The following is an 18363-nucleotide window of genomic DNA, read 5'->3' as shown; positions in this document are numbered from 1 at the left end:
ATATGCTGTTACCTAATTAACACATGCAATTGAGGGCATGCAGAATAAGAAAAAAAATATTAGTATTTCCTCATGATCCATGGCCTTGTGAACTGACTATCTAATTTTTTTTTAATTTTACAGTGGTACATAGCAAGAGGTTAGTTATTTGTCCTTTTCCTCAACACATCCCCCTAAAACCACCCAGCCTTACAAAAGAAGCAAGTGGGTTTGGGGTAAGGGTTTTCTGGGGGGTGTGTGTGTTTGTCTGTTACAAAAATCTTACACAAAATTAAGAGACATACAGTTTCAATTCTGAAAGCTTACCAAGAGGTGCTTTGAGAAACCTGCGCTCAATTCCTTGCTCTATTTGAAGCAGTGCGGATGCCAAGTAGTGGACCACATTATTGACTGGCTGAGGAGTACTTGTACTCGTTGATGCAGCACTTGGAGCTTCAGTTTTTAACCCAACAAGTCTGGAATAGAAATGTATTAAATTATTCTTATTTTTTTAAAACATACTTAGAATTTAACACCATAGATATTTGTACAGGTCTGCATCCACAGTATCTTTTTATTTTCACTTTATTTATATGCATGGACTATGGACATGAACAAATACTGCACAGGTGTGATTAGTTATCCCAGTTCTTCTTAATCTAGATAAATCATCTTTAGGTAACACAGTTATCTAAACTTCAAGAAGTGTGGATGACAAATTTCAATGCAATTATTAAGATTTCCAGAAGATTTGATGGAACACCTGTCAGCAAGTTTATGAAGAGATTTCTGTGAAAAGTATAGTCCCAATAACTCTTCAGTGAGAACGCTTCCAGTGGTGGTGTAGCCTTTTAGGATACTTCCATCTGCAGAAGTTCAACTACAACTATCTCCATATTTAATAAGATTTTTTAGAAGAAAATAAATGAAATAAAACCAGAAAATAATTTTTTAATGTTAAATCAAGAATTGTTAACTTGTATGTTCTCATCCTTGAAGGGTTTTTCTAAAATACTAACTCTTCCTGTGAAAGGGGGGCGGGCGGAGAAGGGTAGGTTTCCAATAAAACAGCTGCCTTTGACCGAAGACTAAGTAATCATTTCAGTGCAGTGCATCTTCCTGAACCACAAACATTAAGTATAGTGTAGGAAAGCAACTCACACTAATGAAAATAAAATTCAATTTCTACTTGGAGTATACATATATATATATATATATATGTACAAAAAAACTAATTAAGACTGTCTGGATTCTGCTTTATTCTGGTGAATGAGCAATGCTTTTGGTTGTCCCTGTTCTTTTTTTTCCACACTTAAAAGGTGTTCATTACATTTTGCAGTCACACACATTTTGAGAGCCTGAAAGCAAACAGAAAAAAGCTGCATAGTTATTTACATTTCACTAGTCAGACTCCAAGGTCTTAATGAGATGTCACTCGCTCTGAGGTGGATAAAAAGCCCAGCATCAAAAGCAATCTGTCACATGATTTCAGAATCCCATAGTCTGTTTTAATATGCAAGACTTTATTAGAGTAGACTTTATTCAGAAACTGTGATGGAGTCAGTATCAAATGGAAAAAAATAATAATGAAGCAACAAGCTTCTGCCGTTGAACTAAGAGCTGGCAACGGAGCAAGTGCCCAAGGTAACTGGAGACAGATAAATTTTAGCTTAATTAAAACAGCAGAATATTTCTATGTTGTGGTTTTCAGAGAGCAAATGTCTCTAAATTGTGTCATTAACATAAAGAAGGACGACCTTATCCATTTTGCACACAACTAAGTAACTCTGATCCAAAAAGCAGTCTTACATGAAAATACTAATTCAGCAAACTAAAATAAAATTTTTTTCCTGTGATATTTCAACATTCACATCCTATGAAGACATATAATATTTATTAAAGGTAAGTCTTTATATACACTGAAAAGAACGTAACTTCTGAGAATTACTTATTAGAAATCTTCCGTTTCTAGTCTGACTTAGAACAAACACTGATATCCTGCAGAATCCCACATCTGTGCAAACATTTGTTTTAAAAAAATCCCAAACCCAACAATTAAAGCTGCAACAGCATATGATTTGACATTTCCTCTCTTCTACGACATCACAGCTTGCTTTACAGAAGGATTTCATAAAGTTACAAAATTATATCTGTGTTTTGCTGCACTGCTAAAGGTTAATCCAGACCACAGCCTGTTGCACTGATGGTTCTTACTGTGACTCATAAAGAGGCACACTGGCCAGTTCAACCAGCAATTTGTTACTATTACCATTTTCCCTTTTAAGCACTCCTACTCTTTCCACAACATGTGTTTTGTGGAGTGTTTTGGTTTTGGATTTTTTTTTTTGCCCTTCTGGAAAACAAAACAGAAATTGCCAGATTAACTTTTCTCAGAGTTTTAAATGATTTTAAAATGCATTCACATATTCCTTATTTGATAATTAACTACACTGCTCAAAGTGAACATTATCTGAACAGTAGTAGTTGTAAAAATTGGTGTCTTAAGTCTTGTATGGTAATAGAATAGTTTAGAAAATATAAACCAATGCAAAAATCTCACTTTTTATAACTCAGATCTTAAATACTATTGCAAAGAATTTGACAGTAAAAAAAATTTTGAAGGTTAAAAAACCAGAGCACTGCTATAAAACTCACTGGAAAGAGCCATTATTTAAACCATAGTTCTTACCTGTCTTTCACAATAAACTTCTCCTGATCATCTGTTTCCATTTCTTCAGATTCTTCATTCACAGTTTTGATTATACCATTTTCTTTGTTTTCATCATTCAGAAACTCATACCGCCCATGTTCTAAAGCTGCTCTCCAAGACTGTCTGTCTGTAACCTGAAGCAAACATAGAAATCTGAAGTTTCTAAAGAAACAAAGGCCACAAACTTTTAGTGCCCATTACTGTCTACACTTAATTTAATTATGCTTTCAGTAACATGCATAGCATGCAAGAGTTCTCATTTAAGTTACAGACTCGACGGCACCACCACGCTCTTAGGTATTCTACAATTCACAAATACCTTAATAGCCCCCAATGTTCCTTGGTAGATCCTGTCTTCAATGTCCAAAAGAAAGTCTCTAAGTCTCAGTTCAAGCTGCTTCTCTGCAGATATGTGAGATCCATCGTGGGCATTCTGCATCCTTCCCCGTCCTGAAGGAGGTCTGATGTCACTTTGAGGTTTGTCTGCAAGAACACCAAGTAACTTAGTGTTAGTGGACTTTGTTCCTTAAAGTAGCCGCCGGTGGAGGGAACAAAATTAGTACAGGGCATAACAAGCTACACACACAGGGAGGTGCAAAACTCCCTGTAGTGACAGGTGCCAACACCAGTACCTCCACGCCAACTCAGGCATCTGATCCAACCAAGTGGAGCATACTTTTAAGGCAAGACCTATAGACTAGAATCCACTCATCCCAACGCACACTATGAGAAATCCTTGCTAATTCAGAAATCATTATTTTGTCTTAAAGTGCTTTCTAAAGTAGTAGATACTCAACAACTCTCTGCTACAAGTGCATGGAGAAAAAGAAGAGTCACATTTCTAGTATTTTTCATACTTAATATGTCCCTGACACTACAGAACTCCTCAGTTTTCTTTCCTGCATGGATCTTTATCATGGCAACACTGAAAACAAGCATGTGAAACTAACAATCACATAAACTAACCTAACAAGATATAATCCCTTTTAAAAAAATCTTCCTTCAAAACAAAAAACACAGATAAAGATAAGATGACACAGGCACAAACTAGACGACTGTGTCCTCTAATTAAAGGCAGGGAAAAAAGGAACAAGACAGCAAGTTAATTTATAAAAAAGAAGGGAAGACCTGACAATGGGCTGTCAAGCAAAAACCTCTTCATAAGAGAACTCAAAAATCATACAAAAGCTCAAAAGCCACAGGAAAGAACTGAAAGTACGCCCAGATCCTAAATTACTGCTTGCAAATCTGTATAGGTGGTAAATGTTTCTGTTCCCAGGATTTAACTTAAATCCTATGAGTACAGTGACGAAAAGGTAGATGCAAGAGCTCAGAGATACTCAAAAACTACCATAAAGCTATTGTTAAGGAAGCACAGGATGAATTTCTAAGACACTCTCAATTGCAGGAACAACTCCCTCTAACTAAAAGTAACTATGCAAATATTCTCAAAACGTATACTAGCATACTGTGATGTCTGGATGTGGGAAACACACTTTCCGACTTAAAAGAAGGAATGAGATTTTCTTCTTTCGCAGAACTGAAAGAGCAGCAACTGCCTTGCAAATAATTGATGAGGGAATGGATACTGGAATAAAATCAAGTAATAGCACATATGATTTTATTTCCACGCTCTTCTGAGTGGAATTGGAAAAAGGGAGAGGGGTGGTCTATAGTACAAGAGAATCACAGAGCACTTGTACTACAAGTCATATGAGTGAAGGCAGCAGGGCAGCCGCTGGAGTCCACAGCGGTACAGCTCCCTCCGAAGTACAGCTACACATGGCCACTTCGCACTGCGTGTCACACAGAGGTGGCAGCACTGGTATTGAACCACTGCATTTGAATTTTCTTGGTCTCTATTAAAGTAAAGTTCAAAGCTTTTTTTGTTAAAAAAAATTAAATCGATGTTATTCTACAATTCTAACAGAAAAAAAGATCTCCGACTATGGAAATCAAGTTGCTTCGGGACAGAAAGCAACACACAAAACACAGATAAAGGTGCAGCAACTAGGAAAATAAGGAACCATACACACTAACATATCAGGAAGTGGTATTTTCTCACCAAAAAACCATAAACATAGCCATAAGGCCTCCAAAAGAAGTAATTAGTATACAGAAATTGTGTCCTGTGCTAGTTTCCACCAAAAGAAATGATAGATCAGTTATGAATTTAGTAGTATCTGATGTGTTTGCTGCATGTCCTGGCCTACTCTCTCCAGTAAAACAGCTCTGCTGTGAATAATTCTCCCTTGTCCCAATACAGATAAGCTGAAATCCTTATGATAATTTGGCATAATTAAAAACAAAATGCAATTTCTTAAACATTACCCTAGGGAGTTTCATTCTGTTAACATCCTCTACCCACCAACGCACCACAAACAGCCGAATGCAAGCTTATGTAAGCAGAACATTATCAGTGATTTGAGCTAACACATTGCCAATAAATGGCAAAATATTTAGCTAGGAGAACAGGGGAAACCCCCTAAATCCTAGGTCTATGATGGTTTTAAGTACACTCCTACATTTTAAACCCATAAAAAAAACAATACTGCTCTGCAGGTGTCTCCTCCTCCTGTAACAAGCATCTGCCAAAAGAGGAAGAAAAAGAAAAAAAAAAAAGTGATATCACAGAATCCACTGCACCGATGTTAAGCCACGTAACAACCAACACAGCTACACTACTTTTTTCCTCCCAAAGGTTTTAGTGTGACCCTGCAATATGCCATCATTCCTTTGTTCACAATAGCCCTGTAAAGGCTTCTGAACAATTTCATGCATTATAACATTATGAACAAATACATCCTACTCAGAAATCAAGGTATTAGCAATTGCCTCCCTTTGCAATGTTTCTGTCTCCAGTGTCATAATTTGTGTTTGCTTTTATCATACGGGAAATGAGGACATCAGATGATCAATACTATGATTTACCTTCAGCAGATACTAATCTTTATTCTCCAGTTAATCTTCTCCCAAAGCTCAAATTACTTCCTGAAGACGTTTGTTTAAAAGCCAATCCCTTTTTACTAAGCAGTGAGATAACAGAAAAATTACTGCTTTTTTTAGCATAAACCACAAGAAAATAGCAAAAAATCCATCAAGAAAAAACAAAGGTAAAAAAAAAAGAAGAAAGGAAAAGACCAAACCTATTTTCCATAGAGTGAAACAATGCTTCAGAAAAATTCTTATTTCTTTGGAATTAGAATTAAGTGAGACCTAGAGCTTTCTAGAATATTATATAGTGTTAACAGATGTGGAAGCAAATTAAGACCAGGAACCTTTCATTTACCTGGAATATGGAATTTTTCCACAGGAAAACTGCTTAGTTGTTCATATATTCTACTCTTCTCTTGTAAAAGAGTTTCTTTTAAGGCACTCTCCCTATGTCCTCGGGAATTGAGAGCCTCCAGAAGTTGGTCCAGTTGTTCCCGAGAATTGTAAAAGCACCAACGGTTTGGTTTATATACTGGCCTTGGCACCTCTACAACAACACTGGTATGTGAATCTTGGTCAATATTGGAGGTAGATTCAGAAGATTTCAAAGACTCTCCAGTTTTACTGAATACCTGAGGTTCATTTGTGCAAGACTGTACACTATTCTGAAAGGAAGAGGTTCGAGGCAACAACATGTCTTCTGTAAGACCAGAATAGTCCTCTTCTATAAACAATCCAGGAACAGAGGGGAAAATCCAGTAGCGTCGGTACAGACGGTCACGACCTAACGGGGTGATATTTGTGCAGGCTGTTGCATTCTGAATTTTTTCTAACAGTTCCTTCTCTTTCTTTTGTTGCTCCTGTTTTAAAGCTTCTTCGTCTTCAGCAGTAAGAGGTTCGCTCTTTTCACAAGTAGTTTCTTCTTGTCTTGTAAATTCTTTATATCCATTTTGCCCTCTCCTTCCTAAAAGTTAAAGGAAGAAGTATGATAGCAATATGTTTATAAATTCTTTCTTTAACCAAAAAACTCAGGTAAAGGGCAGGTTTTGGTTCTGTCCTTTTCCAATTATCTCGACTTACACTGTCAAAGACTATCAGCTCAGTCAAGAAACAATACGAGTTTTATTAAAGAAAAACTCAAGTGATTAACACCCTTCCCTCGATAAAGGGGTAGCCATCTTCAGTGTACCTTCACTTTGCAGAAACTAGAGCAAGTCTCATTTGCTGACACTGTCATTTTTAACACCACTAAAAACAAACCAAAATTTTACGAACTTAGAAGTATGTTACGGAAGTACCTTACCCTGCTAAAGTAAAAATCTAGCAAATTCATTATTGAATACAAACTATGTTTTCAGCTTAATTTATCATACTCAAAATGATCAACTTAAACCCCTCAAAGACCTCCAGCAAGACCAGAATCCCTATGTAAGAGCTTTTATTGCAAACTTAGTTACGTTATCAACTACTGTTTATTTTAAATATATATACACTACTTTTTTTCCCCTCAACTTGTACCAACTGAAACTACTCCCGTTCACATCTTAGTTTACTAAAGAATCAGGTCCTGATAGTCATCTAGAAAAGTACATCCTGTCGTTGACACACACAACAGTGCAAGATGCTGTCAGCACTCAATTTCTACTGATATCCAGCATGACCTTCAGTTTCTCCAATTATAGGAATTGTGTGCCCTCCAGTCACCATGTCTCAAACATGGGCATTTGAGAAACTTGAAATTCTGTTTAAAATCTCATTGCTTTGCCATCACAGAGCTACAGTGAACAAGTTTACAAGTTTTGTACCCGTGTGCAACCTTAAGCCCACAACGATCCAGGACTTCCATTGGCACGGATGCTAGCACAAAGCCTTCACCGGAAAAAGGCACAGATGAGCTAGCAGCCCAAAGCCATCAGCAATTCATCCTCCTGTGGTGGTATCTACGTTTAGTTACTAAGAGCAGGCTATGCCATTTATTGCGCCACAGCTCCTAGAAGCACATAGCTGAGGAAACTAACTCTGAGGCTGTCTGGTTGCATTCTTGTATAGAAGGCATGCTGCTGCTTTAACAAAGCCAAACTAAACCCAACCACTCAATGTAACGTTTTCTTTTAAAAAAACATGCTGTTTTTGCAGCTTCCTAATAAAAGGAAGCAAACCCACAATATACCCTTGTAGATGAGACTCCTACAACTCCATGAACACACTACTCGTAAATGCAATGGTTTGTCAGGCAACAACCTGGGTTTTTTTAGACAAAAGAGGAATCTAAACAGCAAGCATGGAAGACAAGAAGAAACGGTGTGAAAGAATGTACAGCTGACCACTACAACTGCACCAGGCCAGCTCAATGTGCTGAGTAGCCCATTATGATCATGTTCGGGTGTGGAGTGTTTTTCTTCCCTTCTCCTTTAAGAAAACTACAGGAAAGATCGATACTTCATGAAAATTTACTATAAACCCCAATAACTTCCTGGGTGCATGCAGGCTTGTGTGTGTGCACATATGTACACAAATGAACAAACAATTGCAGCATTACCTCTTCCTCGCTTTTTGTTTGGTCCCAGCTCTTCTTCATCCTCTGTCACTGTGTCCATGTCTTGCTCTTTACGTTCAATTTCTTTGCTCTCCGTACTAGTATCAAGGTCCTCCCGTTCCTCCTCCCTAACACAATAAAATAAACAAGAGGTGACTGACCAACCATGTATTAAGAGCTGAATGGAATGAAAAAAATACACATTGGAATATGGCATCTTCAACACAAACAGTATTTTCCTCTCAGGAGTACTTAAGCTAGTAAAAGACCTGTAAGGCTTTTTACAAATAAAAAGATAAGTTGCAGAATATATTAAAACCCAGAAGAAACTGTAAATGGGAAGTTCCATATTAAAGATTGAAACCTGGTCTTTGGAATTCACTCCTTCATTTGAGTAGCATTATTATCATCAGATTCTTTTTGGAGACATCTTAGGGTAGTTCTACTGACCTGTATTTTTTTTCATGACTAAAAAAATAAAAATGTTTCCTCATCATAATGTATGCCACTTTATAAAATGCTTATTACACATTTTTTCCCTCACCTAGAAAATGTAAATTAAAAACCTACAGAACTACATGCAACCACTACAGTGTAACTTTTTTTTCCCCATAATTATAGTTTCAAAAACATAGCACAGATCTGTCTTTGGCTCATGCTCACCTTTTGCAAGCAGATTTGTTTAACTCCCTTCCTCAAGCAGGTAAAGATACAGTGTTTGTATATACTCTTTGCCTTTTTTTTTTTCCCTGGAATCACACAGAGCTACATGTGCATGAACCTTACCACCTAAAACCATACAGTTTTAATAATAAAACAAAAAAACCTTGATTTTATGGAAATCACCTGGGATAGAACAAAATTTTTTTTAAAATTGTTATTAAGTTTGATTCACGATCTGTTATATGAGGCCAGTATTATCTACCTCACATCAGGCTAATTCCTCAAACTAGAAAAACTGGAATGGTCTATTATGAAGACGTTCATAGATATGAAATCAATGCACAACAAAAAGTAAGGCAGAAAACCCCAAACTAGAAGTTGCAAGTTTCTCTTGTCAGTAGGTCAAAGTGTCAAGCTTTCAACAGAATTCTGAATATAATAAAAATTGATTTCAAAAATAAAATCACTTTCATAAAGTAATTCTAGAACACTAGGAAGAAAAATAAAATCAACATTAAGGGCTATATACTTAAAATATACCTTCGTACATTATAGTCCAGTCAATGAAAAAAATACACAGATAAGGGCTGGCCACATAAATTAAAAGTATGCATCACAGTATCATATGTATCACAGTAATACCAGGTATCATACCCAACAGATACTTCTACAGCAGGATTTCTTTGCTCCTCTTCCTTCAGCTTTTCTTGTTTCTCTTTCATTTTTAACTCTTGTTCTTTTAACCTTTCTTCTTTTCTCTTACGTATCCTAACAGTGAGAGAGATACAGAAAACCAGTTGCAATTAGTCTAGTATCTGACCTAGACACATCTTTTCTCTTTTATACTATTGCATCATCTAAAATGAACAGTAACGTAGGAAAGCACAACGTTTAGCCCAATGAATTTCACTCCTGTCTAGGGTCTCAAGAAACCAGCATACAACACAAGCATTACTATTGTTTCTCTCATGCCTTTTGCAACTGAGGAATTAATCTAATTTGTAGCAACAAAATTTAGCCTTCCATATCCTAGTTTTACCTTGCCGCTGCCGCCTCTCGTTCTTTGCGATGCTGTTCTGCCTTTAATTCTCTGAACTCCTGTTTTGCCTGTCGTAACACATCAACGGAGTCCTCAATGAAGTCTCGAGTGGAGACAAGAGTAAGAAGTTTCCCACAGAGGGCATGAAGGATCTTCATCTTTTCTCCTAATAAAATTCAGACCAATATTTAGATTTCATTATACAACTGATAAATAATCCTTACTCTTAAACGGTCCAGACTGAAGACTCACTCGAGAAAAAGTGAAAGTCAAACATTTGTAGTACACCAGCTGCACTCACAAAGAGGCATTTCCTGTAATTCCTGCTTTGATCTGAGACGTGAACCTTTATTTTTAATTTATTAACATTTAGCACCACAGGAAGAACTGAAATGCAATATTATAGTCAAAAGAGAGATAAAGGAACAGTAGATAGTCATTTAGTAATTTTTTTTCCTCCATTTCCAAATAACAACCAAAAGACCCAAACCACAACAACAACAAAATCAGGGGCCAAATCAAACACTCAGATGCTTCTCCGAGTGATCCCCTTTTGCAAGTAAAACTAGCATTTTTTAAAATGGAACGTATGGGAAAAAGCTACTCAGAAGTAATGACAAGAGATTGCAGAGCTAGGCATTATCTGATGGGACCTGCTTGTGGGGGCCTAAGCACAGGGGGTGGGCGTTGGTATAGCTGATCTCCAAAGGTCCTTTCCAACCTAAATTATTCTATGATATGGTGAATTTTGACCATAATTGATCTGAAGCGGTTACAAAACTGATCACTTGAGCAATCTAATCATCCCATACATTTATTGTCTTTTATTACCTGGCAACAAATCATAGACTGAGGTACTTGAAAGTTTCTTCAAGAGACCAGGGTTACTTAATCTCAGCTCCATGCAAGCATCATCAGTAGCATCAAACCCTCCTCGTTTCTGGTAACGGTATTTTGCATTCGCTGATGTTACATCAGCGCCTGACGCTAGAATGTGAAGTCTGAGAATCTCAGAAAGAGTGCAGCTATCAAGATCCAAGTTTTTCAAATTGCAGCCTACAGTTGAGAAGAATGAACAGTTATTTTATGTAGACATTTAAACATACATAAATATCAAAAATTTGCTTTAAAATACCAAGTAAAATAAAAACAGTAACAAAACAAAGAAGTGAAACCCACACATACCCTGATGTAACTGGGGCCATGCAGCTGCCAAAGTTGCAACTGCAGACAGTGCAGATTTTGTGGGGTCTGCATCTTCATCCAAAGCCTCTGTTAAATCTTTAAGGAAATAAACACTTTATTCTAGTGCAAATTAAAACTTGTACTGTGGAGGGGAGGAAAGCAAGCTATTTTTCAAAAGCTGCAGTCAAAGCAAAAAGAGGGCCGATAGTTACAAAAGCATCAATATACTCAAAACTCAATTCAACATCCAAATTAGAAGTTTACATAACTTTAAATGCAACTAAAAATCCAACTAAAAGCTAAGGACATGCACCACATGCTATACACTGTTCTCCCTATAAGCTGTTACAGCAACCACAATGCACAAAACATGCACAACGGCAACATGAGAGGCAGCAAAACCAAATCCATAAACACGCTTGAAAGCAAAAACAAGTAACAATGCAAGAACACTTAAATTTTGTTCCCTCAAATGAGCTGTTATTTCCTATCATAACTTTGCTTTTAGGAAAGACCATCTGAACCAATCACACATTTTGATACTGGTTATCACCATTCAGCATATACTTTTGATCTGTAACTTGGATATAGCCTTACTGTTCTGCACAAATACAATTACTAAGGCATTACAGAGAAACCATATTTCACCAAAACAAGCATCTGCACTTAATAAGGAACATCACACATTAGCAAACTGACCAGGAAAGCAAGGCAGCGAGAGGCAGAAACAGCAAAATTCCTATTTCTTAGCCAAAAGTTTCCTTAGCACTTACAGGTATTTCTCCAGAGGGTTGGTCGAATTTTTTTCAGCGTTGTATGCTGTTTCAACAATTCCACTTTGTTCAAGTCCAAATCATTAAGCAGTTACAGAGTCACCAAGTCAATAAAGAGCCACAAATCCAAACTAAGACTACATAAAAAGCAAATCCACAACAGAGTCTTGCATGATAACTGACATTTAAAAACTGTCACCTGGACATTACAAAAATTCACCTCTGTACCTCCCCTCTTGCTGCAATCTGTATAACACTGTTTGAGAAAGAACTTGACACAGAAAAATCTCACACCCATGGTGTTTTCTGTTGCAGGAACACTGCCTGTACAGAATTCAAGTGAGCAAATGTGCTGACTACTACTAGTTTGGTTAGTCAGGATTACAAAGCTGAGATCACATAATTATTTCATGGGAATGAAGATGTCTAAACAAGAGTGACAAGAAACTGAAGTCGCAAGGCAAGTAAAAGATAATAGATGAAGTGCCTTTCCCACAGCTCTGCTAAACCAGAAATGAAATGGCAGGGTTTTTTGCAGTTGCCAGCCCCACATCGTCAAATTAAAATGTGAAAGTTTATTACCTTTTTTCTGACCAGTCCTATGAATAATAAAGAATCTAATCAACTTTTCTATGATTACCTGATAATGGAGTCCTTGCGCACATTGCTGAAGCAATGCTCTCAGTAGTTAATAAGATACAGCTTAATGGCTAATTTCAACAGTGATTAAAATACAGTCTAAATTTGTTAACACAGTATCAAATCTGTAACTTTATTCAGTTAACAAAAGCAGCCTCTATTGCTGAAGATAACACACATGTTTATATAAAAGACATTTTATAGATTGGACATTAACCTTAATCATAAGTATAGGCACAGTCTTCAAGGAAGGATTTAACGGAACCTTCCTACACCTCACACATGGTGGTCTTAAGGGGGCACCACAGGATTCATAGATTCATTTGACCTCAAACAGGGAGTGCTCTTAAGTTCCTATCTACCTCTAATGGAATAAAGACTAGCAGGAAGAGTCAAAGCTTCTCCTTTAACTAGTTAGCAAGTTTGGCAGTCCACAAACGCAGGACCACGTAAGTTTGGAACAAAGCTGGCACCTCCTTCTGATCAGTGGTTAGTGTGTACCAAATGCCTTTGAAAACATGGGCAACTTCAGCCTTAGAGTGAAGACCAAAAGCAGAGTGACTTTGAGATCCTTTACTGGAAAAAGAGACATTGTAGTATCTAGGAGCTGTGGATGCATACTTCCAAGTCTTCAAGGACAATGAATACCGAGTTCTCTGTTACAGCTATGCTGGGGAGTTTTAGTTTTTCATCTTGTTAGGTCCAGAATTCTTTTTTTACAGCTACAGTTAAAGACCTTCGAGAAGACTTAAGAAAATGCCTTTTCCTGACCCTCAGGAGAAACATCTAACCATGCTGAAGGAAGAGGAGGAAGGTGAAGACAAGTTTCCCCTTGCCTCCAAAACATAAGCAGTGCTGTTAAAAGCTTATTATGCTTCGCTGGATACAATTGTAGTAAGAATGAGCTTGCTTTTTCTCCATTTCCCCCAGATCCCACCCTGTCTGCTCAGTTTAAAGCTTTAATTTCAGATAAAAGAGAAAAAGCAAGTCCATTTACATACAATATCCACACATAATAAGACAAGGTTAAACAAAGGAATGCCATAAATCATGCAGTTTAAAGTTAATTCCAGTGGAATTTCAGTTTTTCAGCAGTAAAATTAAGGATCTGACCTTTGGTCTCAGCATCAGCTATTTGATCTTTGGCCACTTCCTCTTCCTCTTCGGCCATTGCCTGAAAGATGGCAGTCAGGAAGAAAAACAGCAATTCACACAGTGGGCCTTCAGTGTCATTTCCTACAAGAGCTTCCTCTAAAACTTCTGTGAATAAAGTTTAAGAAGCGTCACTTTTGCCGCAAAGCTGGAAAACGATTATGTACTGAAGAATGAAAACATTTTTTTTCCCTTCAGGTATTATAATCAAGTTACTTTTCCATAATTTACTGCAAATATTCCTAAGGTGATTGTATCAGAGAGAGTGCTGACAAAAGAACGTTATTTACTATATAACTGCAACAGTGAAGTACAAGTAGACATTTTAACAAACAGATTAACAGCTTCTACATTGAAATTAATTTTGATTTTATAAACACTGCAGGAGTTGACTAAGAAAACTGGATTTATATGCACTTGTAAGCACTGACATATTAAAGCTGCACAGAAAATTTTGTAACACTGGTACTTGGGTGCACTTAAGATGTTTGGTAGGACAAGGGACATCACAAAATTGAGGCCCCTTGCCACATAAATGACAACTTGCCTAAAGTCACTCCTTCAGGAAATTCATCTTGAAGATCAAAAAGTTCTCCAAAAGCATATAAAAACTCCAAAACCATCAGAGCATCACCAAAGATCTCAGGAGGAAGTCTTGTCTTCACTGGCATTGGAACAGGAAGTTCCTGCAATACAAATGGGACAACTTAACACTGTATTTGGTCTCTACAGAGTACACAAGTGATTAAAACCAAACAGTCTGTGATTCTAAGGAGTACATCTATTTGGTTTCTTTACATTTTACTGAAAATAGTTCTGCAAGACACGATCAGTTCTCATGGTAGTAACTGCAGCAGTACTAACTTTAAAAATGGAAAAGCACACAACTTGGACATGTCTTTTTAGGTAAGAGTTTATTTATGTTCATGAAGTTGAATGATTTTGTATCTTTGTTCCACCAATTGTCAGGATTTTTCCTTTAAACCTGTATTATTTCACAAGAGCTTTGAATTTAAGCTGGAACTGTCCAGACAAGCAAAAATAAACATATTTTTTAAAAGTTACTCATTATTGCTTGCTAAGACAAGCAAACAAAACCCCAACACATTCACACACACCCATCTAATATTAGGATATGCAAGATCACGTCTAATGAGTGAGCGCTCAGGTATTTGGTTTTTTGCATTGGTAAGGCAGTTATGATAGCTGTAAGACATGTTACGGGGAGCTGATCTAACTATGTAACAAGACCACTTAACAGAGACACCACCTCCACATCACAGATGACACTATCTAACACTGAGTTTGACTTTCAAATTAGTATCTTGATGTAACTCTTCAATATTTGCTTTCATTTCATGTTTCATAGCGGAGTCAAACAATTTTGAGAAAGATGGCTCCTTACCGCAAAGGCAGTAGTTCAAACACATTAACAAGAATGCCAAATATTATGCTTTCAGAAGAAAAGAGTAAGTTATTTCATGCATTTCCTCTAAAGGCATCTTTTAAAAAGCAGTCCTCACCTAAACTCGTCTTTATTCATATTCTTGGTAATTTTCACTGTAGTGATGATACCACTTCCCCCTCCCCTTTTTCTTTTCCAGCTGAAACACAGCAGCACTGTTTTGCTTAGCTTCCTCTTGTTTTGACAATGCTCTTCCCTTTCTTGAGTTTCTTCCCTCTTTCTATACACAGCTAAGTTCTCACTCCTATCTTCAATGGCCTATACAGCTCTCCTTGCAAATACATTCAATTCTCATATTCCTCCCAACCGGTGCTATCATTTCAATTCATTTAACGCTCTCCTCTATTCCTGCTTGTCCTCTTTGAGTCTGTCATGTTTCAGTGTACCTCAAATAAACCCACATCCTTGTGTTTCTGACAATTTTGCCTTCTTTCACTATCCCCTGCCAAAATCAATCATAATAAGGTGTACATAAGTGTATAACACTAGACAATCTTCCATTATGTACAGCCACATTATATTGCTGTTCAGAATATTTACGTTCTTTGGGAGGTAAACTCTAGTTAATTTCTGTAGGTTTCCAGGATCATCCAGGAAGATAGATGCTCATTAAGCAAGGATACTGCTAGAGTTTAAATCAAAAGAATGCCAAAGGGAGTAAGCAGCTAATGTCCGTTCTACCTTTTGCAGCCAAAAATTTGGTTTCCTCAGTACTCAGATCTTTTAAGTAACTCAGGTTTATTCTAGGTGAGCTCATCTTGCATATTTAACAGAAAATTCAGGCATACTCAATACCCTCTATTCAGTGAGGCCTGTGCTTTAAAAAGACATCTGTTCCACATTAAGACTGCGAACAGCCTGTGAAGTTTTTCTAGAGGGTGAAAAAATGCAGATGCAGATGTTCCTATTAGCATCACCACTGGGAAGTATTACATGACTGCAGGCGATCACAACCCCTAGCATTTAGATCAGATCTAGATCTGTCTCTGCGTTAGGGAACCTAGCTTGGCGACCCTGTAAACTAAGAGCATGAACAGTCCAAATTCAACCATACCTTAAGGTCATCACATTCCATGTCTTCTCTAGGTTTACTCCATTGTTTAAGGTATTCCACATATTTTCTTTTTTCTTCACGCAGCTTCTCTCTTTCCTGAAAAAGGGTGTGACAATTGTATATAAGATATGGTCAGATCACCCTGTTCTATTTTCTAGAACTGCACCACTTCCTATTTCAATCACACTGAAAAATAAAACATACTTATTAGAATGAAATAATCTTGTACAAAACAAAAATTACTAGATGATATTGGCAACATTGTTTAGAAGTAAACTGTGGTGATACTTTGTTGGATTAGACACTTTTTTCTGTTTGTTTTGGTGGTTTTTTTAAATGGAAGTCGCCAAGGAAAAAAAAATATCTAAAAATAAGAGTATTTATGAAGGTAGCCACAAAAGATGATCATCAAAACAGATAGTGGATGTGGATGTGCTAAAATACACTGGAATAAAATCAAAGTGACAAAAAGTTATTTAGTAATTTCCATCCAAAGAGAAGCCACGAGGAAACCCAGAACCATTTAACATGCTGTGAATCTGATGCAGTACACCATCTTTAACACTTCAGTAGAAGACAACTATCGAATCAAATACTGTCATGCATTTTTGGGAAAAAGAAACAAACAAAAAAACCCAAAAACCCCCAAACCCACCACATTACCTCAGAAGTAAGTTCAAAGTGAACTTTTTGTGAACTAAAATTATAATATAGAGAACGTTATCCAGAAATACAATTCCATAATCATACCCTGTAACTAACTACCTATTCTTCTAAAGTACATTTCTATGAATGAAAACAGTTAATGGAAAATAACTTGAAGCAGACAGCAACTAAGGAACAAGTAAACTAGAAAGCCATTTATACGAAACCCTATACTGCAAATGCATTACTTTTTCCTTTTCTATCTTGAGTCTCTCTTTCTCTTCTTTCTTCTTCATTCTTTCTTCTTCCACAATCTTCTTTAATTCTTCTCTCTTTTTTTCCTTATCTTCTTTCTCCTTTTTCTTGGCTTCTATAGCATTTGCCTTCTCTCGTTTTAATTTAGCCTTTTCAAAAGCTACAAAGGAAAAAACAAACAAAACTAAGTCATTTTAAATAAAATTATTTTTTTGTGAAAGAAAACTGTGCTAAATAGACTGATCTTTTTATAATTACCATATGAAAAAGATATTGTTATGAAGACTGAATTGCTTCTATGCCAATCAGAAATTCAATCACTTGAAAGTTCTTTAGAGTATCAGAATTTTAAGCCTAAGTATTATACATGTTTTATTAGGTTGTCATCACTGTAATAAAGTCAGATTTCTCTGTTTTTATGAGTATACAGATGTTTATTACTTGTTTATTGGCTTCTATCAAGTGACATACAAAGATGAGAACTGCTTCCAACCACATATAATTACAGCAACAGATTTAATAATGACTGCTTAATAAAAGCATGTCACAACTAGGTGTGGCATATAATCATGAAATATTTGTAGAAGTAAAAGCCTTTAAATAAGTGATCTTTAAATATTTAATTATTACTGAATTACAGAAAAGTCAATACATTGGAAACCTACTTAGTATTTCATTGGGTTTTGTGCAAGTTTTACTTCTGTTACACAGTTTAAGCTGAACTTTAATTGATAATAAATGTTATTGCCTGAGGAGTTCCAGATTTCTTTGTAGTTGTCTGCAGAGAAACAGCAGGATACAGAGTTCCAGTTTCTGTGGACAGACAATGTCTGCCAACCCACACACAGGCTAACAAATAGAAGGGGGTCGGGGGCTTACCATTTCAATTGAATAAACAAGAAAGCTAGAATCACAACTGCAGAAAATGAAAAAAAGATCCTTACTTTTATTACCAAGTGAATAGCACTCAAAGATTTTGATTACGTTTTCCTATAAAATTCAGAAAATGGGCTAGATTGCTTTTACAGATAGCTACTACACATATCAGCAATGCCTCTCACCCAGCAAACAAAAGCAGTGAAGCTGATCTCCAGTATTCTACATACCAAGAAAGTTGATTTTTCAAGGTACTTGGTATTTTGCTACCTTTTCACATCATTAGTAAAGTACTATTGCAGGTCTTCATAAGAGATTTTCCAAAAGTCAGTAATTGACAATCTAAACAAACGTTATTTACAGGTAAAATTCATACTGGATTACATTCATTAGTATATTTGAGAGTATAATTTTAAGTGTCATATGGATGGGATCATACTTTTCAAGCAACTAGTATA

The 18363-nt window shown here is 36.5% G+C and overlaps 1 protein-coding gene across 1 annotated transcript in view; it reads right to left on the bottom strand.

Moving 5' to 3' along the window:
* The window catches only part of BAZ1A (bromodomain adjacent to zinc finger domain 1A), a 65155-nt gene that overhangs the window by 14715 nt on the left and 32077 nt on the right, over window positions 1-18363 (bottom strand). The window contains exons 9-21 of the mRNA XM_056345504.1: window positions 17023-17189; window positions 16130-16225; window positions 14158-14296; window positions 13572-13718; window positions 11047-11142; window positions 10693-10917; window positions 9862-10027; window positions 9477-9590; window positions 8163-8287; window positions 5979-6587; window positions 3009-3172; window positions 2669-2823; window positions 307-455 (exon numbers count right to left, since the gene is read on the bottom strand). Of these exons, the coding sequence (XP_056201479.1) occupies window positions 307-455; window positions 2669-2823; window positions 3009-3172; window positions 5979-6587; window positions 8163-8287; window positions 9477-9590; window positions 9862-10027; window positions 10693-10917; window positions 11047-11142; window positions 13572-13718; window positions 14158-14296; window positions 16130-16225; window positions 17023-17189 (2352 nt within the window). The remainder of the gene's footprint in view (window positions 1-306; window positions 456-2668; window positions 2824-3008; window positions 3173-5978; window positions 6588-8162; window positions 8288-9476; window positions 9591-9861; window positions 10028-10692; window positions 10918-11046; window positions 11143-13571; window positions 13719-14157; window positions 14297-16129; window positions 16226-17022; window positions 17190-18363) is intronic.

Source organism: Falco biarmicus, chromosome 7 (assembly GCF_023638135.1).
Source record: "Falco biarmicus isolate bFalBia1 chromosome 7, bFalBia1.pri, whole genome shotgun sequence".
Taxonomy (NCBI): domain Eukaryota; kingdom Metazoa; phylum Chordata; class Aves; order Falconiformes; family Falconidae; genus Falco; species Falco biarmicus.
The sequence above is the reverse complement of the archived record's forward strand: the minus strand, read 5'-3'. Positions and strand labels throughout refer to the sequence as shown.